Source organism: Augochlora pura, chromosome 10 (assembly GCF_028453695.1).
Source record: "Augochlora pura isolate Apur16 chromosome 10, APUR_v2.2.1, whole genome shotgun sequence".
Classification (NCBI taxonomy): domain Eukaryota; kingdom Metazoa; phylum Arthropoda; class Insecta; order Hymenoptera; family Halictidae; genus Augochlora; species Augochlora pura.
Window position 1 is genome coordinate 27,997,212 of NC_135781.1, and position 22,865 is coordinate 28,020,076.

At 36.3% G+C, this 22,865-nt stretch overlaps 6 protein-coding genes across 14 annotated transcripts; 2 read left to right on the top strand and 4 right to left on the bottom strand.

Annotated features, from left to right (window-relative positions):
- Positions 1 to 99: 99 nt before the first annotated feature.
- Positions 100 to 6,062, bottom strand: LOC144476505 (uncharacterized). 2 transcript variants are annotated; one of them, XM_078193551.1, is made up of 5 exons: positions 5,673 to 6,056; positions 4,635 to 5,072; positions 4,463 to 4,565; positions 1,172 to 1,578; positions 100 to 1,089 (listed from the first exon to the last, which is right to left on the bottom strand). In XM_078193551.1, the coding sequence occupies exons 1-5, from the start codon at positions 5,850 to 5,852 to the stop codon at positions 877 to 879; spliced, it is 1,341 nt and encodes a 446-aa protein (XP_078049677.1). In that variant the 5' UTR covers positions 5,853 to 6,056; the 3' UTR covers positions 100 to 876. The 2 variants fall into 2 exon arrangements, with proteins under 2 accessions (XP_078049677.1, XP_078049678.1); XM_078193552.1 differs by lacking the exons at positions 100 to 1,089; positions 1,172 to 1,578 and adding an exon at positions 1,832 to 3,517 and having other exon boundaries at positions 5,673 to 6,062.
- A 3,266-nt stretch (positions 6,063 to 9,328) lies between these two features.
- Positions 9,329 to 12,137, top strand: LOC144476504 (uncharacterized). 2 transcript variants are annotated; one of them, XM_078193549.1, is made up of 3 exons: positions 9,329 to 9,722; positions 10,417 to 11,526; positions 11,607 to 12,137. In XM_078193549.1, exons 1-3 carry the CDS (start codon positions 9,699 to 9,701, stop codon positions 11,982 to 11,984), a joined length of 1,512 nt encoding a protein of 503 aa, XP_078049675.1. In that variant the 5' UTR covers positions 9,329 to 9,698; the 3' UTR covers positions 11,985 to 12,137. The 2 variants fall into 2 exon arrangements, with proteins under 2 accessions (XP_078049675.1, XP_078049676.1); XM_078193550.1 differs by having other exon boundaries at positions 9,329 to 9,713; positions 11,607 to 12,136.
- Cdc23 (cell division cycle protein 23) lies at positions 12,090 to 14,481 on the bottom strand. The gene is made up of 7 exons (XM_078193548.1): positions 14,225 to 14,481; positions 13,481 to 14,142; positions 13,233 to 13,412; positions 12,997 to 13,161; positions 12,682 to 12,928; positions 12,358 to 12,622; positions 12,090 to 12,283 (listed from the first exon to the last, which is right to left on the bottom strand). The coding sequence occupies exons 1-7, from the start codon at positions 14,323 to 14,325 to the stop codon at positions 12,173 to 12,175; spliced, it is 1,731 nt and encodes a 576-aa protein (XP_078049674.1). The 5' UTR covers positions 14,326 to 14,481; the 3' UTR covers positions 12,090 to 12,172.
- Positions 14,482 to 17,325: 2,844 nt separating this feature from the next.
- On the top strand, positions 17,326 to 19,312 carry Fam92 (CBY1 interacting BAR domain containing protein Fam92). Of its 4 annotated transcripts, XM_078193676.1 has the most exons (10): positions 17,326 to 17,341; positions 17,430 to 17,575; positions 17,649 to 17,750; positions 17,830 to 17,958; positions 18,041 to 18,221; positions 18,290 to 18,514; positions 18,628 to 18,660; positions 18,772 to 18,933; positions 18,996 to 19,103; positions 19,175 to 19,312. In XM_078193676.1, the coding sequence occupies exons 2-10, from the start codon at positions 17,544 to 17,546 to the stop codon at positions 19,295 to 19,297; spliced, it is 1,095 nt and encodes a 364-aa protein (XP_078049802.1). In that variant the 5' UTR covers positions 17,326 to 17,341; positions 17,430 to 17,543; the 3' UTR covers positions 19,298 to 19,312. The 4 variants fall into 4 exon arrangements, with proteins under 4 accessions (XP_078049802.1, XP_078049801.1, XP_078049804.1 ...); XM_078193675.1 differs by having other exon boundaries at positions 17,332 to 17,575; XM_078193678.1 differs by lacking the exon at positions 19,175 to 19,312 and having other exon boundaries at positions 17,334 to 17,575; positions 18,996 to 19,130.
- A 210-nt stretch (positions 19,313 to 19,522) lies between these two features.
- LOC144476571 (uncharacterized) lies at positions 19,523 to 20,077 on the bottom strand. Its single transcript, XM_078193679.1, has 3 exons — positions 19,979 to 20,077; positions 19,817 to 19,881; positions 19,523 to 19,613 (listed from the first exon to the last, which is right to left on the bottom strand). The coding sequence occupies exons 1-3, from the start codon at positions 20,075 to 20,077 to the stop codon at positions 19,523 to 19,525; spliced, it is 255 nt and encodes an 84-aa protein (XP_078049805.1).
- Positions 20,074 to 22,852, bottom strand: LOC144476569 (endoplasmic reticulum-Golgi intermediate compartment protein 2). Of its 4 annotated transcripts, none has more exons than XM_078193672.1 (7): positions 22,714 to 22,852; positions 22,218 to 22,467; positions 21,972 to 22,139; positions 21,259 to 21,882; positions 20,925 to 21,185; positions 20,643 to 20,854; positions 20,074 to 20,195 (listed from the first exon to the last, which is right to left on the bottom strand). In XM_078193672.1, exons 3-6 carry the CDS (start codon positions 22,072 to 22,074, stop codon positions 20,661 to 20,663), a joined length of 1,182 nt encoding a protein of 393 aa, XP_078049798.1. In that variant the 5' UTR covers positions 22,075 to 22,139; positions 22,218 to 22,467; positions 22,714 to 22,852; the 3' UTR covers positions 20,074 to 20,195; positions 20,643 to 20,660. The 4 variants fall into 4 exon arrangements, with proteins under 4 accessions (XP_078049798.1, XP_078049796.1, XP_078049797.1 ...); XM_078193670.1 differs by having other exon boundaries at positions 20,078 to 20,195; positions 20,694 to 20,854; XM_078193671.1 differs by having other exon boundaries at positions 20,078 to 20,195; positions 20,694 to 20,854; positions 22,693 to 22,728.
- Positions 22,853 to 22,865: the final 13 nt, after the last annotated feature.

Here is a 22,865-nt window from a genome sequence, read left to right on the forward strand (position 1 = left end):
GATCTATCCTGAAACAGGCGACCTCGATGAAATTATACGACAGTGAACGTTCGCGTCGTGCAATCGTTGCGAGACAAAGAGTTATTAGAGATTCGTGTGTAATTTATAAGTAACGCCTTCACACCATTTTATTGCATGCCACGGTATTCATTTCTCGAACGAATCAAACAATCAATCGTACGTAACCGACAACAATAAATTACTAAAAAAGTAATCACAACCCTGCACGATCGGTTTCAAATAAAAGCACGAAATTCCCGCCACGTTTACGAGCAAAAATATTTATAAAAGTTTCAATCGACTGATGCACGATACTGTCAAGAATATTTTAAAGAATAAACGATTAACAAACAGGTTACGAATAGTCGCTTGATTTACGGCCGCGTGAGAAGGTCCTATTCCTTTTGTCCCGCGTTAAACGTTTATTCCTACAATTTTTATTGTATATAAAATTCTTGTTAATACAACAATAAAAGTACTGTGCGCAACACAGCGCGATACTGGCCGTAGACAATGACTATCGAAGCGATATGTACACGTACAAAGAATGTATAACGACAATATACACATATAAAAACTTAATGAAAAGGAAACAACTGTCGCAAGCTGCGCGTCGAGGCACTTGTCGAGAATGCTCCAATTTCATTTAATAACAAATTTGTTAGCGCGCGACTCGTACAATCCCATACAAAGTGTATAAAATCGTTGCGTTCCTCTTAACGCAGAATTGCTTCGTTAACAAATAAATACACATACGTTAACGTCTCGATATGAAACATAAAGTAGGCTCGTTGGATGGACGTCGAGCGCGATGTACAATTTTGTTTCCGGAACCGTTTATAGAAGGAAACGTTACAAATTGCGATGCAAACAATCTCAGCCCTTGTTGGATCGAGGATTTTCTTGATTACTGCTCTGCTGAGAAGTTTGCTTAATTATGTTGACTAAAGTGTCCAGTCTGGTGGGACGCGCGATTTGTAAAACCATGTGCGCCTCCTCCAGGATCAAGAGACCGTTGTGCGCATCGACCGCCGAGAGATTGTGCGCTACGATCACGTGTCGTCTCCAAGCTGCATGCGTAGGCAGAACCTGAAATACGTCGCCGGTAGATTATTCGTTCGTTTTGGTAAAAGGGAAGAAAGTAAAGCGAATACACCTGTTGGTAACATACCTGCAGACACCATTTGCAATTGAGAGACGGCGAAATCGTGTGGACGGCTTTGATGTGTCTCCGCCGGAAACCCCAACTCGTGTACGCTCTGTCGCAGAAGGGACAAGGAAACGGAGGATATGCCGTACTCCCTTTCTCTTCCGGAAAATCGGAATTGCCAGCGGATCCGGCGCAGCTCGGGAAGCCAGATCGCAGAACCCTGCCCTCTCGATCGACGAGCAGGTTCGCAGGATCCCGTTGTTCGGGTATCGACTCTGAACACGATATGTTCGTCGAAGGGTAGACATCCTCCATGGTTTTCGAGGACGGAGTCCGATCGAGGCCGATCGGACAGGTCCTGGGCTCCGGCGAGGGAGACGAAACGTCGCGCGCCTCGGCGATCACGGTTACGCTCGGCTTCGAAGATCCTGCAAGTAATTCCAGTCGGAGACTTGAAAACCTTTCTCTCCTTCTCGTCGGTGAGACCCGACATTTCTATGGTGTCGCTTCGCAGGAAGAAGAGGAGAATTTGGGACGTGTGTTGACGGTTCGTCGGACGATGCGACGGAACGGAGGAACAATGGAATCGTGGAACGTTTTCTCTTCTTGTAGTCGTTGAATCCTGCTAAATTATCTTAACGCGTCTAAGGACTCCTGTCGAGTCGGGAAATGACGAGACAATTAAAAATGTAAAATAGGTTTATTTGCAACCAGTCGCGTGTATTTCGTCTACAGTTGTAATATATTATAGTTTGAAACAATATAGCCAACTCGAAGCGTATCGTACCTTCGCGAGATCAAACGACGAAACGAAAGGTGGCAAATAAACGCGCGATAAAACAAGGTTTCGCTCGATCATCATTTCTTTTCTTTTGTTCTCGCTCGAACGAAACCGCGAATGAAAGTATCGTGCGCCGTTGATAGATGCGAACCGTTTGCAGACCCGTAATCTGCTTTTAAATACTCTACAAGCATGCCTTAGATTAATATTCTTTCACCGTAAGGGGGCCACGATTCGTTAGTGGTTGCCCTTGGAACGCGAGTTCAAAAATCGGTCTTCCCCTTTGCATCTAATTACAGATTGCTAGTTGAATTTCGATCTTTCTAATGCGCGACAGTACACCGAGTAAACGTTCACCTAGGTGTGTAACTATGCGCGTGTACAATAATGCGTGTGACCGTGGATGCCGTGCCTTCGAGTGTAGCAAGGTCTCCTTAATATTATTGTATTGTAGTTCGTGTTACGTAGATCGTCTATGACGAGAGTGCGTAATTGCGTGAACACTGCAAACGAACAACACGAAGGAATGTTACGTTGAATTACCATAGGTACGAGGTACGAGGATGCGACAGGTAAGTCCAGATCACCGAAGGATCGGCCGTCCTTTGTGAAACAACTAACAAAAAGAAACGAAAGAAGAACCGAGTAACCGAGTGGATAGTAATTGGATCGTTCACCTCGTGAAAGAAAACTCTATGCGCGTTATCCAGTAGGACCGACCCTGCCTGGTATGCATTCCGTTTCCTACCTTTTTCTTCGAAGGTATTGTATATCGTTTCCTTTTCTGAATGGTTCGCGATCAATATCAGCTTCCCCAGTCGCTGACCCTAACTTTTCGTAGCTTATTCATCGTCATTGTCATCGTCATCGTCATTGCCGTTCGCTATCGCGCGAGTTAACTCTCGTGTCTCCCTTATTCGTATACTGTGAATGCTCGTCCGAGGGACGATTCGATCGGAGAACCGAAAGACGACGAGAGAAGAACGGTCACGGAAACCTCGAAGCGATCCGAGGCGATCCGAGACGATCGCACATGATCCTAAACGTTTCCGGACAGTTCCGATCGGAACATTTCGGACGAGACTGGACGAGTATTTTCGTTTATTCTAGCCAGTGAAAACGTTTCCGTTTGATCCCTGACCTGAAACGCCCTAGTCATTGAGTGTAGACCGACCGCCTCTGGAACAAATATCTTTTCAAGCCCCTATTGCTAGTGTCGATCTTGGTCACGCAGTTTTTCCATGTCTCCTCCCATTCGACGCTATTGGGTGCGATACCGCTAAAGTGCAACAGAACTTCCCTTATCAAATGTATTTTGTTACTATCGAACTGCTGTTTGCCCATCTTGCCGTTTACGTTACAGAGAATCCTCTCCTCCGGGGTAAAGAGGATCTTCATAAGGTCACAGGCCAAATGATCCATCGGTCGAGAAGTCGCCCAGGTTGAAATAATCTCCGGGCTCGGCAGAAGATCGGCGTAAGGTAGCTGCTGATACGCGTAAAGCAGCGGCTTCACGTCCGAGAATCCAGTTAGGCCGGATAACCCAGATAAACCGGAAATGTCTTCAGCAGGGCTGTTCCCAGACCCTGCCACACACATCAGAGCACAGCCGGCTTTAAACACGGATCCCCCTGACACGCGTGAGATTGGGTTGCAGCGAGTTGCAGCGAATTGCAGCGAGTCGCAGCGAATCGCACCGAGCAGCGAAGATCGATCGATCGCGTGCGTCTATCGTTCCATTTATTTTTCCATTTTTCTCTTTGTTTTGTTTCTTTTTTTAGTAGAGAACCCGAGATCTCACGATACTACCGACAAACGGAAAGATCCCTCTTCTGAGTAAATACAATATTTTCCTCTGCTGTAAGTGCTAGCGTTGCTCTAGTTCGACAAGCTGATGCTGCCTTCGCCTGTGCCCCCTAAAAGCCCCCTGGGATCGTCTCAATCGTTTGCTACCCGCGCGCGGTTTCCTCCTCCCTCTCTAGCGATTCGCTTCGCGCAACAAAGAAAAACAAACGAAAGAAATACGTGCGACACCAATCTAATAAAGCAGAAGTAACGATCAAAGCTGGCTCAACGATTCGGCAAGCGACCAAATAACAAAACGATACGCAACAATCGAAGGGAGTGTTTGATTCGACTCGGTGCTCCGTCACTTTAGATTTCACAGATGATTTCAAACGCGTATACATCTACGCCGAGGATCTCGATGTACACATGTTTCTTTCTCCTTCGCACCACTGTGTACCGCTTTGGGTACAAGCAAATCCCACAACCAATTGATTTGAATCGATGGAAATCTTCGGATAGAGCAATCCACTGCGCATGGATGGGTTACAGTGCCTTTTTGTTCTTTCTATCGAATTTAGAAGTCTAACTAAGAAGATAGACAATAATATGCACGCAAACGTGTGAAACATAAAACATAGAAATTGCAGGAAACGAAATCGTAATGCGTTTCGCAAATAAAACTAATGCTCGATCGTGTCTCATAATCGCTTCTACGAGTTTATTCAAGTTTCATGTGTACTCACCTTGGTTACCCTCGACTTGACCAGTGTCCAATCTCTCCACAGGATCTTTGTCCACTGCTGATTGCTTTTGAAGCTCCTCAACTGCCGATTCCAATGGCTCAATCTGAAATACAATTGATTGAGTACCGCATACTTCTTTTGTTATGAAGTTCTATACACAAAAAGTTTTTACCTTCATCTCCAAACGATGGTAAACCGGATCCTGAACAGTTTTCTGCAATGGATAATCCCCATCTTTTCCACTCTGATCGCTGGTAGTCGACTCATCTGTGTTTTCCAACTGTGATACACTGGGAGCCAGTACAGTTTCCAGGATAGAATTGGCCTGATGCTTCAGCTTCTGCTTCTTCTTCGGTGTGTCTTCCTTTGCGGTGCCTGCTTCCTCTTCCACAGCTTGCTCCAATTCAGCCAATCTCTTGTAAGACTCTTTAGCGAATATATCTCCACCAGAGAGTCCACGAATCTGTAAGGTCTCTGCAGCTTTCAGTAAAGCTGGCAAATTTTTCTGTTCTATATTCACTTCTCCCTTGTATATAAATATAAGTAAGGCTTCCAATTCGCTGAAGTGTACATCTTGCAATATTATAACTGGATGCTGACACGGGTTAGTCTGCAATGGAGAAAAAGAATAATGTTCAAACGTTTCAAATATGGATATACATTATAATTTAAAAGTTATGTTTTGAATTTACATGTTAATGTAAACATGAAAATATGTTAAAGATTTACCTTCTCGATAGAAAATATTATCTATCAAAAACTATAGAAACAAGAGAAAAGGAATTTATTTAAAAAATTCAATTGGTCTTGGATCACAAATGACCCAGAATCAGCTGAGCTTAAGGGTTAAAAAACAGATGTTCTACAAGGTGTTCCAGAAAGAATTTTAGGATTTTTTAATTGTCTCTACGTTAATGTTGCACTATAATTACGGTAACCAAACTGTAAATCTTGAAATGTTTATGACACTACAAATTGGTAAAAGGTTCATGTTAACCAACATTAATACTATTTCTATTCTACATTGATCCAAAGAAATTTTCTAATAATCTACAAAGATACGAATGAAATAGCTTACTGAGATAAGAATTTAGGGAAAGATCCACAGTCTAGTAGCAACATAATGAATTTCGTGGGAGGAAGCCAGCTGTCAAACTTCGAACGGGATCGTGTACGAGCATTGAAATATAAAAGATGAAAACAGACGAACCTGGAAAACTTTCTTGAAGAACGGGCTACTGGCAGAGAGGATGACTTTGTGGGCCGTGAGACACTGACCATCGCTTGCCAGGGTCACGTCAACGAGACCTTCCTCTTCCCAAAGGCTCTCGAAGCTGGTCGCGATGTTGTTCAAAAAACTGTTCCATTTCAGGCATATTTGACTTGACATATCGCGGACAGGGATCGCTGACTCCGTTCGAATCTAGATTGTAAATTCACCGTTTTAGTCGCTGTATCGCGTCGACGATAATTAAGACACAACTCGGACAACAACGTCAACGACGACGTCCACGACGACGACAACGACAACGATGACAGCGATCGCGATGTAACAGCGATCGTGCCAGGCACGCACAAACATCCTTGGCGCTGGGTTGGCTATACATAGTCAATATGGCGACCATGCTCATTCGTTGAATTGCGCGCGAGCCTTAGAAACGCTTATCGACGTACCTTATGCTATATTCCCTATTATTTACTCGCCTTTCGAGTATTCGACTCGAAAACAATCGAAAAATATATACTCTCTTTGTCCCCTCTTTATTTTTCTTCTAAATTTGAATAATTTATCTTGATTATACAAATTTTGTAATGGCAATAACAATTTCAATCATAAAGTGTCCCAATAAACATTATAATAGTATTATATCGAAAAAGATTCTTGCTCTCCTTTTTGTCGTAGCACAGTTATCCTAGAACTCTTTGTAATTGATTTCCGGTAGACAAAACGTTGAAAATTGTTCGTCTTTTCTTTTATTCGGTTTATTCGACCTGCGACAAATGTTATTCTGCTAGAAGACTGGTACAGTAACGTAGGATAAAAATAGTGCAGGATTAAAAACAGCGATTTCTTCGTGCAAATCGATCATGAAAATTACTCGTATAAATGTTAAATTTAATACTTAGACGAAGTTACTTGTAGTTTGAAGGGATACGTTCTGAGATATCAACGATACTGTTGACTTAAAGTATTTTTAGATTTCTGCACAGGTACAAAATGGAGTAGCGTTCACTGGAGCGTTGAACACGGCTGTTAGAGGGTAAGATCTTTAGGGTAAAGCGAAATATGAAGAAATTGGAAGCGGTATATCAGTGTTTTAAAATAGCAAGCATGTTTGCACAGCGGCGTACGTATATCGTTGAATACACAGGTAAAATACAAGTGTGTAGGTGCATTGGTTCCCTCGTGCGTGCACTCTCGCGTGTCTGGTTGCTTGCGTGAGTTCGTATCCCACAACAATGTTCCGTAATCGTTAAGGTTCCACCTCTTTGCGTATCCAACGCAGGTACATACAATGAACTACACGAAAAAAGATTTTTCTTAGGCGCGTAGAAAATAGCGCTTGAAAAATAAAACTTATTCGAAATACTGGATGAAAGCGTTTACCTGCTTACTGCCTACCTGTATATGGCAGATCACTGTAGTCAAATTCAATGCTGAAAAATTTATTACTTCTGAAAATTGTCTATCAATGTATGTATTGTCTAAAATATAAAGCTTTTGACAATCACCCCGGCCAAAGTCTATTTCAACTGTGGTCGTAAAATTCGACTCCCGAATGAAATAAGGACGACCGCAGGGTCTGGGTAATTTAGGTTTTACGGGGGGTAACCAGGTCGGCTGTGGTATGCATAGCGGCAATAGTTTCGTTTAAAGGTCTCCACAAATGTGAATTGGCCAAGCATTGCAACAAGAACATTACTTTTAAAATTCATGAAAAAGCGTATAAATAAATATATTACAAATATTCATAGTTACCTACTTGTACTAAGAGTTGCGAAAAATACTATCGAATTACTCAATTACACTATAATTCTCTATTCGATTAAATTACGTTAACTACGAATTAAAAACGAATAAATTAATAAATAAGAAAAGAGGAAAATACGATGAAGTGGCAAAAAGAATTGCTTCTTATTAGTTTTTATTCATGCAATCTGACACAATGACTATTTGAAACTTTTAAAAAAAATATAAAATATTTTAAGAACAAAATATAATTTTAATATAATTATATTGTTGACATGAACCTTATACCAATTTGTTAACTTTACCCAATGAAAACTATACAAAAAATTTGGCAGTTAATGGGTTAACTTCGATCATCAATTAGATTCAATAATAACCAGTGAACTAAGAAGGAATGATAATCATTCCTTAACGTTCACAAGGGAGGAAATATGCGTAATTTAGTATAAATAAATATATTACAAATATTCATAGTTACCTACTTGTACTAAGAGTTGCGAAAAATACTATCGTATTACTCAATTACACTATAATTCTCTATTTGATTAAATTACATTAACTACGAATTAAAAACGAATAAATTAATAAATAAGAAAAGAGGAAAATACGATGAAGTGGCAAAAAGAATTTCTTCTTATTAGTTTTTATTCATGCAATCTGACACAATGACCATTTAAAACTTTTTAAAAAAATATAAAATATTTCAAGAACAAAATATAATTTTAATATAATTATATTGTTGACATGAACCTTATACCAATTTGTTAACTTTACCCAACGAAAACTATACAAAAAATTTGGCAGTTAATGGGTTAACTTCGATCATCAATTAGATTCAATAATAACCAGTGAACTAAAGAATGATAATCATTCCTGAACGTTCACAAGGGAGGAAATATGCATAATTTATCTAGACTAAATTGTTTAAAAAAATTAATCGACCTCGGATCACTCAACGTGTCTAATTATAAACGAACAAGATATCGAGGGGAGCGAATTGACCTGAAAACGAAAAAGTAGGAAACAGTACGGCCAAGACGTATCGAAAAGGGTAGGCACCCCTAAATCCTTTCGGTTATTGGTACCAAATTTCCCCTTCTACCTTTGGTCAGTATGACTGACCAATAAGATAAAGGGTACCGTTTGCTTGGTACCTTTAAATTGAGGAGCAGGCAAATTTTCTAGATCATTTGTCAGTTTTCAAATAGACAGTGACGAGTATCGGTCGTGATTTTCCTTCGGCAGTGTTACAAAGTATGTAATTAGTAGATCAAAGTGCCAACGAAATCATGTCGAAGAAAAGCGCAAAAGCGAAGGGGAAAGGAGGATATCGAAGTAAAGGCGGCAAGAAGGTTGGTATTCGAAAGAGATTAGATTCGAAGTTGTGCGCGGTAACAATATTTTGCAACAGAGTGCGAGTGTTATAACTAGAAACCGATCCAATAAAAAAATGTTAAACGATTTCAACTAGACTTACATTACTTCCGTTTACGTGATAGTGAAAAAGAAAATGGGAGTGTAGTACAATTATCTGATATACTTGATTACTTGGCGCGCTATCGGAATTTTATTATAGTTGAATCATTTCTTATCAAGTTCAAGTCGCTAAAGAATATTTTGAGGGTATTTAAATGTGCAGGAAACTCTTCCGCATCTATGTATATTACACTTACAAATAATTTTTGCTACATTTTCTAGAGTTGATTTTTGTAAAACTATCCCATTCAGAGAATACGGATAAGAAAAGTGATTTGAAATCTATCAATTTAAGGGTTAGAAAGCATTCTGAAGGTACAGAAATGTTCAGTGAAATTTTCTGCATTCATTTCTCGTAAGAAGAGTTTATTTATTAACACAAATATAAAAAACGGGTAATTATTGTCGAAAATAGCTATTTGACAAGCACAGATAATAATTTAAATACCGCCAGCGCACGTAGTGGGAAAACGCTGAAACTTGTAAACAAATTATCGACAGTGTGAAATAGATAAAACCTGTTAGCAAACATTATTTCTTCTCAGTAAATTTTACCAGTTTGAACGTTTTGCAAGTGTATCCTATGAACCTATTTCCATGTTATAGTAATTAAATAATTCGTATCATTTTAAACACAATATTTCATAGGACACAGGAAATTCAGCTAAACATTTATAAGTCGTTAAGATATTTTAATTGTTCCCAGTTTTTAAAATATTTTCCTATTTTCGTTCTTACATTCTTCCCGTTTGATACGGAGCTTCGCCGCTATGTGGTGATAGAGCTTATATGCCCGTCAGCAAGGTATTTGCGGTAATAATTATTAGTTTTTGATATTAGCAATGATAAACAAACATTTTGTGCATAAACATTCCCCTGAACATTTCTATATCCCCAGAATATTTTCTTAAATCTCGAACTTAACAAATTTCATGTCACATTCTATATTCATATTCTCTTGATAACTAGTTCTGGAAGAATCATTTTTACTCTTTATTATAAATAATGAATATACTTTGTCAGCTGGCATAAATGTAGAAAAGCCTCTTGAACGTTTCAGTACGTTCAGAATATTTGTTACTTCCCGAAATAAACAGATTTTATGAATTTTCACGCACGCCGGATAATCATAATTCCTCTGTATGTTGCATCGGTTGACGTCAATCGCTAGATAAATCTTTGTTACTTATTTACATAATTATCTAAATTTTAACCATATTTATGTAATGATAAATTCGACTAATTGTCTGAGGAATGTTATTGCTTCTGACACGATTATCTCGCGAAAAATTTGAGTGAAATTTGTCAATTGTATTTCATCAGGCAGCGAAAGTGCAATATACGTAGTGCACGCGCACTTCGACTGTCAATAGTTACGAAGCCTGGGTTCGAACCTGCGAATGCGTATAGTATCAGCATTTCGCGTACTAATCTCTGTTGCAACACCGTTTGCGAGTTCCGAAAGATAAAAGAACGTATTCATGTAAAAATCGTTTGTCTTGTGCAGATTCAAGAGGTCGTTCCAGCATCAAACAGACAGAAACCTTCACCGTCCGTCAGCTCACAAGGAAAGAAAAGCCGTTGCCCTCCGAAACCAAAATCAATCGGGAAAGAACAGACACAGATGAGAAGAAACTACATAATGGGATCAAATAAATTTTTGTCCTCAATAAGTGGCAGCTTTTTTATAACCGGTATCAAATACTTCATGTATTCGCTGCATCTGCTATGCCACCGTATATTCAGAAAGAAGTATGTGCCCGAAAAACCTGCTGTCAAAGAAATTGTCGAGGATTTTGTGGATTCGAATTTGGGGGGCCAAAAGAATAAAGAAGAAGAAAACAAAAACATGACGACTCAAAAAATTGATGAAAATGTGAAGAATTCGGATGTGAAGAACCAAAAGGAAAAAGAAGGAAAGAAGAATAGTTTCCAATCGGAAACGGAAAACGCGTCGCCCTGTGATAAAGATTCAAACGAGATATGTAAAAGCGGCAATGAAGGATCTGAGATCATCGGTAAAGAGGACACTAATGCATCTAACGATATGTCTTGCACCACAATTAGTAAAATAATGAAGAATGAATCCATAGACACCGATAGATCTACGCGGTTTGCTATTTCAGAAGAACTTATGGAAATATCGGTAGAGGAACGCAGCAACGAGAAATCGCAAATCGTGATGAAGACAATGCAGGAGAACTACGATTACCTTGAAGATGAAGAAAGTAGTTCATCGCTGGATCGCGAAGTCGCGAGTATCTTCCAGAATTATAACTCTTTATCCGATGACGATTACTCAAAAAATCGATCCTTCCAAAACCAAAATGAGAAACGTGACAGAGCAAGAAAAAATCTTCGTAACAGAAAGAAAACGCCTTTCGAATATACAGATAAAATACTGTCATTCGAAAAGGATGAAACCAAAGATGAAATGCGATCCCCGGTGAAAGGCCGGAACTGGAAACAAAGGGATGTTGAGTATAAGGAAGTGGCCACGCAAACAAACGACGCATTTTCTAATTACGACGACGAACTGATCCCAATGAATACTAACCCCAAAAGACAATTCTGCAGCAAGCAAGTGGTCTATGACTCGCAACACACTCTTTACCAGGTTTGTTCTCCTCTCACTCTCCTTAAAATTACATTATATGTAGGCAGATTAGGCTAACGAATGTTGTTTTTTGTTTACAGAACAAGGAAGCGGAACAGGAACTGAATTACGTGAATTACTATGAATCAAGCGACGAGTTCGCTAGGAGCACGCCCAGAGGAAGTTCAGCAGATAGTACAGTGTCCTCCTTGTCAGACTTCGGCTTCGATTACGAAACATTTCTATTAGGCCCATGGAATATTCCCAACAGGATCAGCGGTCTCTTCGTGTCTAGTCGGGCACCACCAGGTTTCCCGATAATACCACAGTATCCGCCGTTATTTCTTAGTGATAAGGTACCACCGGCTCCGGCACCTATGAGACATCTGTACTACGAATATCCTGAATTTATGGATCTTCCGCAGCCTGTGCCACCTTTAACGCTTTTAGATGTTCTAAATTGTAACTATCAGCTATGATATTATTGTTATAATAGAATATCGATTTACATAATATGTATACGTTTACACATGTTTTTACATACGAAATCATAAATAAATATATTTAGTAAATAAATTTTTTAATCGTTGTGTTTTTCTTTCCCTATTGATTGATATATTTATTAAAAATATAAACAACATACGAAGCATCGGCTTTCCAAAATGATTCATGGCGTAGCCATAAACGACAAGTTCATCGGCGATAATTGATTTCCTGGAGTTGTGTCCGCTCGTTCTCCTTGCTCTATAACGGGATCCGTTTCGTTCATGTCCTCTATCTAATGAATAAATGTGGAGTTATAATTTGATAGCAATGTTCTTTCTTTGATTATTCAAAGAATTCTGTAATTACCACCATCGACGTCTCTTCGACTTTCGCTCTTTTCTGAGCGATCGTTCTGAGCAGTGCTTTAGCTTCCTCTTTCGTTTCATCGAACTGTAAACATTTCTGGGCGTAATGATTGGCTTGATCCAACTGTTCGCGATTTAGATGGTACTGTGTTAAATATTTATATGCATGACTCAAGTCGGTTCTATCTGCGTTCCTGCTCTCATCCCTGACAAAGTCGGTGTAAGCTGCTGCTGCGCTGTTGTGTTCGCCCAATTTTTCGTATAAACTGCGGAAAATAAAATTAAAATATATTCTTGGCTCCATATATTCATTCGCTTTACGTACGTAGCCAATTTCAACAATGCCATTCCTTCGATGTCACCAACGCTACACGCTTTGTAATAACACTTCAACGAGTCTTGTATTTTGTCTTGTTTCTCGTATGCCTCTCCTAAAGCCAACACCATCCTACTGTCGTGTGGTCTCAAGAGTTGGGCTTGTTTGTAGTAGTAAATCGCATAAAAGGGCATTTTCAAGATTTCATACGTTTGTCCCAAACCATACCATGCTCGGTAATCCCGCCTATTCACCTCTGCAGGAAGAAATGAAATATTACATAAATCCTCACGTTTAGTTACGCAACTACAACGCGATGCATACCAATAGCCTGTCGATAGCTGTGAATGGCACCATTAGTATTTTTCATTTCCATGAATTCATGACCTAACAAGGTCCAAGCAGAAAGGTACTGCGGATTCATTTTCAATGCTCTGTGGAAATACAGGACTGCCTTTTCATGATCACCTCTTAAACTGTAGTAATTGCCTACAGAATATCCATTCTACTATATAGTGATGCATTTTTAATCTATGTGCTCAATTAATCAGCAAACTTACCTACTATGCAACATGTTTCTAATCTATATTTGTCTATTTCTGTTGCTCTGTGAGCCAAGTTTGCAAGCTCAACTCTCATTTCCTTTACATATAGTAAATTGGAATACGTATCCATATTATCCAGACAGAAAGGATCCTCCTTTATTATTCTTTTAAATGTTTCTATAGCATTATCAGCATCTAAAGAAAATGCCATCAATTAGTATATATAACTGTTCAAAGCAATGCTATATTTTCAGACAACTTACCTCTCCTGTAATGAACCGCAATCGCTGTCTGAGCACGTACGTAACCATTTTTTTCAAATCCCATTGATTGCAATTCGTAGTATAAAGCTAAACCTTCATCTATTAGTTGCAGTTCTAAATACATATGAGCCATAAAAAAATGTTTCATCCAATGATTTGGTAGGCACAAGTTCTCGAGTTTTTCTCTGTCTGTTATCAGAGAAGCTAATTCTAGCCAAGATCCCCAGTGCATAGGTTGCTTGTGAGTTGCTTCCACCAATACATCCATGGCTTCTCTAGCTAAATGTAGTTTCTTCAAAGTTACCCCAAAAAGATACATTCCAAATCCATCCAACTTATCAGCTATATGATCTTTTCTCAAGTCAGAGCATAATAACTTTAAGCTATCATTTTTGACAGGGTTAGGAGGCACTACTGGTGTTTCATGTATCTTCTTAGTTTCTCCCGATAAATACCGAGAGTATATGTGTAGAAATCTAACTTTTGGTGTTTTACAGGTCTCTGTAAAATATGCAGATCTATCATACTCTTTCGAGTCAAAGTAACATTTTGCTAAAATGTATGTGTCTTCTTCTTCGCACATATCTGACAAGTACAAATCGGCAGTGACATCGTGCATGTTCAACTTGACATCTTTTAAAGAGTAACTTAATTCCGCCAACCTGTTGGGAAAACATTAATTTTTACATCGTTCATCTCAAAATAAGGATTACCTTTCGTTTCCTTTTCTTAAATTGTACCTACCATTTTGCGGTATGTAACAATCCTCGTTGAGAACATTCGTTTATCGCGCGCAAAAGGTCGGTCTTAACCTCTTTTATATCGAACTTTATAGATTCATCCATCTCGTATAAAAGAATTTCATCGATTCTTCATTTGGTTTTCCTGTATTCCTACGGCCAGCTAAATTACAATCCCACGCATTTCAGCGAAATAATTGATTCTTTTGCGATCAAAATGTACTCAGAATTCAAGTGACATATGTACACAAACATACTTTATCGCCATCTACAATGAAAAATAATTGCATTGCAGCTTTATAAATTCATCTCGAATTCTTTACCACAGATAACGTATCAAAGGTAGATTGGAGTAAACCCGTTTGGAGTCCCGTGTTCTAAAATAACGACAACACTCAAAACTAATAGTTTCAAAAATTATGAAATCTTTTGACAAATTACACAGAGTAAGCAAAGTATTACACCTTATAAGAATATTTATTTTACTGATATCTCGTCACTAAACCAATATGTAAGTGGCATTGTCTGTGGTTATTCTTCTTTTCCTAGGTTAGCCTACTTTTCATATGTAATAAAATTGATTAAAGTAAAATTAAAATTAAAATTCGTTAAAATCGAAACTTTCAGTTATTACGTTACTATGAAGATGAGTGCAAAAATTCTATAAATCGACACGCGAGTAAATGCAGGTGACAAATGAACAAATACCCCACAGACGAGCGAATTCGTAACATTCTTATCCATTTCTGTGATAAAAAGTTTGCTACCTTATCAACCAATTAATTTGAACACAAACAAAATATATTATAGAGAAACTACTGTACGAGATTTCACAAAATCTCATGTGAAATCTCAATCTACATATGTACTAAAACTGCAATGTGCAAGAATTTAGGATCACTATTAGAGATGAACAGAAAAATTGCTAACGCTCGAGTTTTATTAATTTATAATGGCTAGACGAAATTCGTCAAATATATGGTGCGCATTCAATTTTAAGAAAAAGTTCAGAACCTTTTCCAGCATTAGAATGAGATTCAACTTTCAGAAATTAAATACTAGCGCGCAAGACAAGGCATCCCTCGACTTTTCTTTACCTGCGCGCATAAATTTTACGACATCTTTTATGACAGGGTCACTCCTTTCAACTTACCCGCAAATACAAATCTAGAAATATATCAATTACAAACAGATGTCACATATAAAGTCAGTACTGTAAAATAGCTTATTAAATAATAAAAATCAAAACTTGGCTTGTATTATTTAATTTTATATATTTGTTTTTTGAAAAATGAGTTGCCGTCATACTAAAAATACCAACCCAAATACTATAAATGTCTTTAATGTGTATATCATATATCAATCAAAATGATATACGTAGTATATAGAGTTACAGTTTTCAAATTATAGTTTCTATATAAATTCACTGCTTAAAAGTTATAACAATTACATAATGCAATTATTAAAAGTTTCAAATTTCAACGGGACTACAAAATATGTGACAAATGTTAAATATTTCTAAGTTTATGGATCTATTACAATAAATAGATAAATAAATTTAAACTAGTTTTCTCTTTTCAGCAAACATAGACTACCAGATTATCAAACCGATCAGACTGCTGATATTAATACTCATATACATACGCATAGTTGAGACCTATTTTGTATATGAATATTTGTGTCCATTCAGTTTATAAATTCATAGAATTTTTGGATTTGTATACATATACGTACATATTATCTACTTGAGTATTGTTGAGTGTGGAGAATGAGTATATTAAATACAACATTTATAGGCGGCATTTGCTCGTAATTGATAAAGTTCCATTTTTTAATATGATGGTTTCAAAAAATAAGCCTATTATAAAAATCATTATAACAACAAAACTCGAATATTAACAATCTCTTACCAGGATGTTTGCAGACTCTTGGCAGACTCTTGATATCCTTTTCCCGTTCTTTACCCTGTATCTATCTCTTGTATATTTATTCTATAAGATATTAATTCTCGGGGATAATTCGTGCAAGCGAGCCGAACAGGGATATACGTTGTAAACCGCGAACTAAATCATTGCCCCAGTTGCTTGTTCTCGTTGAACCCGAAAAATATTATTGAACGACCGGCAGTGGTAATTGCACCCTACTATTGAAATACGAAGGACAAGTTCATCTATATAGCTGGAGCAATAAAGGATAATCTGGATTTTTCGTAAGCGAGAAGGCATTAACTTTCTGGAAAATAAAAGACACATTGAGAAAATGGTCATGAATGTATACGTGGTTGTAATCCCTTTACCATATTGACAATAGATGGTACCGTACTAGGGCTTGAATTGTTTTGAACAGTTAGGGGTACACTAGAGCAACGATGAAAGCATATGCCGTAGAAGATTATGTTTAATGGTTTCGGTACAACCCCCTAAACATCGAAAATCATAAAGTTTTAGTGGCAGATTTAAATAATAAAAGTCAAGTACCTATAATCCTCTCCATTTGGGATGATATTTCCAACAAGCATATGGCATACATCTTCGTGGAAAATACAAATGCTTTACCGAGAAAAAATATCTTGCTTTTTTTCCATTAGATCAAACATCAGCGAAATATATATTTAATTAATATCTTTGACTGAATACCTTGAAAAGTATTCAAGGAATATCCATCATTCGACAACCCTTCGCTTGAACAGTTACACAAATAACAGATCTCAGAGAAATTAATAAAGTTTCGGTTGGTTCCGAACATAACGTCGTTTTAACTATTATTAACATTCTCATGTTTCAAACGAAAGCATAAACGTGATGCACTCGACATTATCGTATATTACATGGACCGAGAGAAACTTTTATTGAAGGTGGAATGATCACCGAAACTGGAAGCGATAGAAGCGGTGCGATTCACCCGTTTGCTGTTACTAAGAAATCTTCATTAATTTTTATATCATGCACACGATTATTGCATATTTGAAGCTACGTTCGTTCATGTAAAATTGCAACATATGAATGTATAATTAAACAGCACACTGCCTAAAGCTCAACCACTGGGTTCGTATACAAACGATAATTCATTAAGCGAAATGTAGAAGAAAAGAATTAACACTTTCGTTAGAACAGGTGGACAGGTAAGAAAACATAAAAAGTAGTTAGAGTGAACGAAGTATAGATTAAAATCGATCTCACCTGCGGTAACATTGCACCACCTGCCAACAGTAAACTATCAACAGGGATAGTTAAGGGTAGCGGAAAGTGAAAAGTAAGGTAGTTGTCTCGTAAAGCGATCTTCCCAGTTTCTAAAAGAGAAGTAGAAACATTGCAAAAGACAAAATGCTGCGCTCGAGATCTCAAGGAAACGTGTGGTAATTATTTAAATACTTCGTGATGTTTCATTCAATAATTTAATTAATCGAATACATTTCTTACACTTCTTAGGGAACACGAAGCGAAATTTGTCCAAGACCGCATTTCCAATGTGGAAAAACACTTTGCCGAATTATGTGCATCATTTGCAGCGTATACGAGAAAAGCCGCAAGGTTTGAAATTAATGATCGTAACTACACGTGATTATATCGATTATTTTATATCTTCCAACTGTCTGTTATTTTTTTACAGACTACGCGACAAGGGCGATGACGTTGCGAAGGCGATACAAGTATACGCGCAATCAGAAACTGTTAATCGATCGTTGACAACTGGATTAACGAATTTTTCCACAACGTTATCGGTAATAGGAGATTACAGGTATGCGGTGTTAATAATCAAGAAGATTAACTATACATGATGGTTTATTTAAGGTATATTTATTGATATTTGTACTGAACAGAGATGCCGAAGTACAACGATTTGATGCGAAAATAGTTGCACCCCTTTCTCAATATTCAACAATCTGCAAACATGCGCGCGATGACGTTAAAAACACGTTCACAGCTCGCGATAAAGAATTGACGAGGAAAAGGCATCTCGATAGACTTCGAGAACGAAATCCTAGAAATAGGCAAATGATTGTATCCTTCTTAAAACGGTTTTCAAATAAAGATATGAGTTATCGCGAGTCCTTAATTAATTAACTCAGTCTCAAGCCGAATCGGAGCTAATGAAAGCATCCGTCGAAGTTTCAAGGGTAGTCAAGAGCTTGGAAGAACAAATCGACTCATTTGAGAAACGAAAGTTGCACGATTTGAAGACTGTACTTTTAGATTTCGTTGTAATCGAGTTAAGCTTCCATGCCAAGTCTCTCGAATTGCTGACCAAAGCTTATCAGGATATTGCCGAAATCGACGAAACTAAAGATTTAGAGGTGAGTTACCGCTTGTGAAATACAATTACATTGAAATATACAGCATCGTATGGTTTCATTATTTCATAACGACATAAATAACTGAATTTAGGAACATTTTAACATTCTCACAGGACTTTCAAACGATAAGAGGAAATATGAGCGGGGTAAATTCTTGTACAATCAACGCAATCATTTTATAAATTTAAGCTTACAATAGAAATATGTCGAAAATAATGATATTTTACAGTATTTTAAATAATTGTTCATTTAATTAGGAGTTTCGGGAAACGATGCGGTTACCTGATTCCGTCACTAGATTATCAACTGTTGGAAAAAATTCGTTCAGACAAGCATACTCTCTTACTAATCTGGCCAGTCGTTTTACATCATCCTCCATGATTCCACAAAAATTTGTCAGTCATACTGCGGATTCTATAGTAAGTTAATTATAAGTACAGATTAATAGCCAATAATTACACAAATTTGCAATGTTTTATAGGATTCTGCAAAATCAAGCTCGAAAACAAATTCTTCTGAATCTGTACAAATTGAAGAATATGGAGACAGTTCTGAAGAAACAGACTCTGAATCAATTAAAGAAAAACCTGTGAGAACCAGGCACAAATCTATGTAATTATTAGCCATTTACCTACACTTGTACATTTTATGCAATTTCAGATCAGGTTGCATGTAGGTTCTGGTCACAAGAAAGCCTCAAAATGGCTTGTATTCAAAGCAGTACCACCCATTCCTGCATATCAGAAGTCCTTAACAATGCCTATGACCATTACTCCTGACTGATATACTTTATTTTACTACATATTAGTAGAGCACATCTTATAATAATTATGTATAAAAAGAAGAATTATATTGGTCATGTTGTTGTAAAAAGTGTTAGTTTATTTTTTAGTAACCAAAAGATTCATCTTAAAGTCGTATAAATATTGTTTCCGTACTATCATATTCAATAATGTCAATGCAGATATTTCTCTTTAAATATCAGAGTCATATTTTAAATAAATGTAATTATTTGTCACCTCCTTCTACGCCAGCCTGTGTCATTAAATCTGCAATATTTTTTTCAAGATCGTCTATCCTGTTCCCCATTTCATCTATTGTTTCTTCGTTAAGGATGTATTTACATTAGTCTACTTGATTCACTGACTTCATACAATTAATTAACAACTATTTCCCTAAATAAGCTCAATCATTTATAAATACGTAATAAATATTTAACTGCGCTAAAGCGATAGGGTGTACACTTTCATATTTTTGAGGTTATTTAAGGAAATGCACTTATTTTATGTAAAAAGGATATTTCTCCCAAGAATTTGGTCTGACATCGTTTGAAACTTATCTTGTACATTTTGTAACAGCGTTTGTACCTAAAAATAAAATAAAACAAAATGAGAAGAGAGATAATAAACATTGAATTGTCTACACTACGAATGTCACAACAATAAATTCTTCCATTCAACTCACGTATTGCGTTAGTTCTTGCATATTTTTTGGATCAGCACTGTTACCCATTCCATAATTGTTGGTATCCTCACCTTTGTGATCCTGTTTGATATCAGCCATTATTAAATAATTCGTTTCCTCGTTCCTTTCGAAATGTGAAATGATTTTAGTTCTGTTGAGTACTGTCGAATACTACGGTGAAGCGCATGCGAAGATTTCCGATCGACCAATGCGTTTGCTACAAATAACAGGATTGATCTAACAATCTTGAATTACATATACGGCATTATTATGTTTCGATCAAACTTTTCTATTACAATCGAGACACCCGAAGTACATATACATATATATTTCTTTCTCGTGCATAATTGTCGATTAAATTATTCTATTACAGGAAAATACTAAGGAAGGAAAAGCTTCTTGCATTCTCGTATAATTCATATTTTTATACAAAAGATGAAATTCTTCAATTACCACGTTATATACTACAGAATTTGCAATAAAAAATTATAATATATTTCTAACACAAAAAGCTTTATAAAAAAAAAAAAAAAACAAGAAAACAACACATGAGTACAAAGTTATTATTATTTTCATTAGTCTGTACAAGATGATTACAAATTTGTTATTCATGGCAATTTTTTATTTTGTATTATTAAGAATTTAATAGCCTTCTGTAATATACCTAAAAAATTGTAAAAAATTAGATTGGTTGTGGCTTAAGCGTTATATTTACACATTCAGGTGCTGAAACATTCAGTAAATTTATTGTTCCAGGCACTCTATGATTTTGTCCACTGGAATTCGGATATCTTTTATCATTTTTATCGTCCTTAGGAGATAAAAACTTACAATATACAATGTACCAGAAGCTCTGTACAATATTCTTCATCAATCCTATAAAAAATGGCTGTATTGAAAATATTATTAATACTCTCGTCTAAAATATAAAAAGATGAATATTTACCACTTGTTACAAATATGCCCCCAACTGTAGCACATAATTTTACTAAAAATTGACATATTGTATCACGTTGCTGAGTAACTTTTATTTTAAGTGCACTCATATCATATTTAAAGAAGATTCCTGGAATTCCATGAGATCCTTTCTGATGATCAATTGGTCTTTGATGATCTTTCACACTGTATTGATACGTTTTAGATGTACTTAATAAAGTTTGTATGTCAGTGGGAACTACTTCCACAAAATACTGATACAAAATCATAACTAAAAGGAAGTTTCACATTGAATAAACACTTATTACAAAATTAATTTTTCATATGTTGTAACAACAACTTACCATCATTTGCAATTTTTTCATCTCCCTCTAATGGATGAACAATACCAGGACTGGGTCCTCCAAATGAAAATTTATTTATTCTATGAGTAAAATTATAATGTTTATCAGTCATAAAAGCTGAAATGTGAATATGTCCTCTAGGAAGGGACAGTGACTTCCCGAGTGTAATATGAAAATTTCCAGCTACTTTGTTTACATTTAAACTGCCATGAACACGACATGCATTTGGTGCATAACTGGGTTCGTGCATTCTCTTTGGCATCTCACTAAATAATGTAACTTGATTTGATTTCCATAATAATTCATGAATGGCATGATATTCTTCTCTCAAATATGAATTCATGTGCTTTAAAGCTTCAAAATGGGATCTCTGTTCTTGTGTTAATTCCCACCATGTGTCTTCCTCTTCCAGTGTTTGATGACCTACCACATTTTGATTCATGGAATCTAAAACATCTGCACCGATATAACCACATGGCATTGCAACAGTTATATCAATATTTATTTTTAATTTTGCATCAATGTCTGTGTCAGGCTCAAATTTGAATTGTAATCTGCTATCAAGGTAGTAACTTGTTTCTGCTATAATTAAATATGCAATGATGCAGATTGTAAATATCGAAACTGCAAATCAAATATACAAAATTTTATGGTCATACACGTAAAAAAACAAAATATCAATTAAGTTATGTATGTACAAGTAGAAAACTTACAAGTCCCACCAACTGCAGTTTTATCAACATATGGTTCAAGAACTTTCGGAAATGCATCTAATTCTTTAACAGTTTTAATGTTAACTTTCCGCCTTCGTAACATTTTTGTAATTTATACAAATTCTAATCCAATGATGGTATGGTTACGTTCGAACGTTGCCTCTTAACCTATATAAGATGTAGAAAAAGCTATAAGTAAAACATTGTACAAAATTGCACTCATTTTAAAATATTTCTTATTCTTACCTTAATTCTATGTTAAACCATAACAATATATACATATTTACAAATATATTTTTGTTCAAACGATTCGAAATATGTATATGTATACTTTTTACTAGCTTAAATGTACATATCTGACGTGTCACGAACTTGCATGTTAATAAACGTATCTTTCTGTATGATTCATATACATATACATTATTGTAACAATTGCGATTCTTTCTAACAAAGTTGTAAAAGTTTGTTTTTTATAATATCGTAAGAGCCACTGTATCTATAAGAAAAATACAAAACATATTAATTAAAATTTATCAAGAGAATATATAGTGAAATATATTATACATTAAGCTGATATAGGATTCTATCATATTATCAAATAAGATATAATATTTGAATTTGTTCATAAATATAAATATGCAATAGATCTTTAATTATGATCATATCCATGTATATGATTCCAATTTTAATGACTTTGTAAATACCATTTATTTGATCTTACTTTAGTTCATAGAACAGTTACCTAAGTGTGTATTTGTCACACTTTCAATGTGATAGTTAATTTCGTGTTAAAGTATGCTTCTCGTTATCGCGTCGATGATTTAAAGCACTTTTCTTATCTCAAATGAATTTCACATTTATTATTCACAGAGAAAAGTAATGTGTTTGCAATTA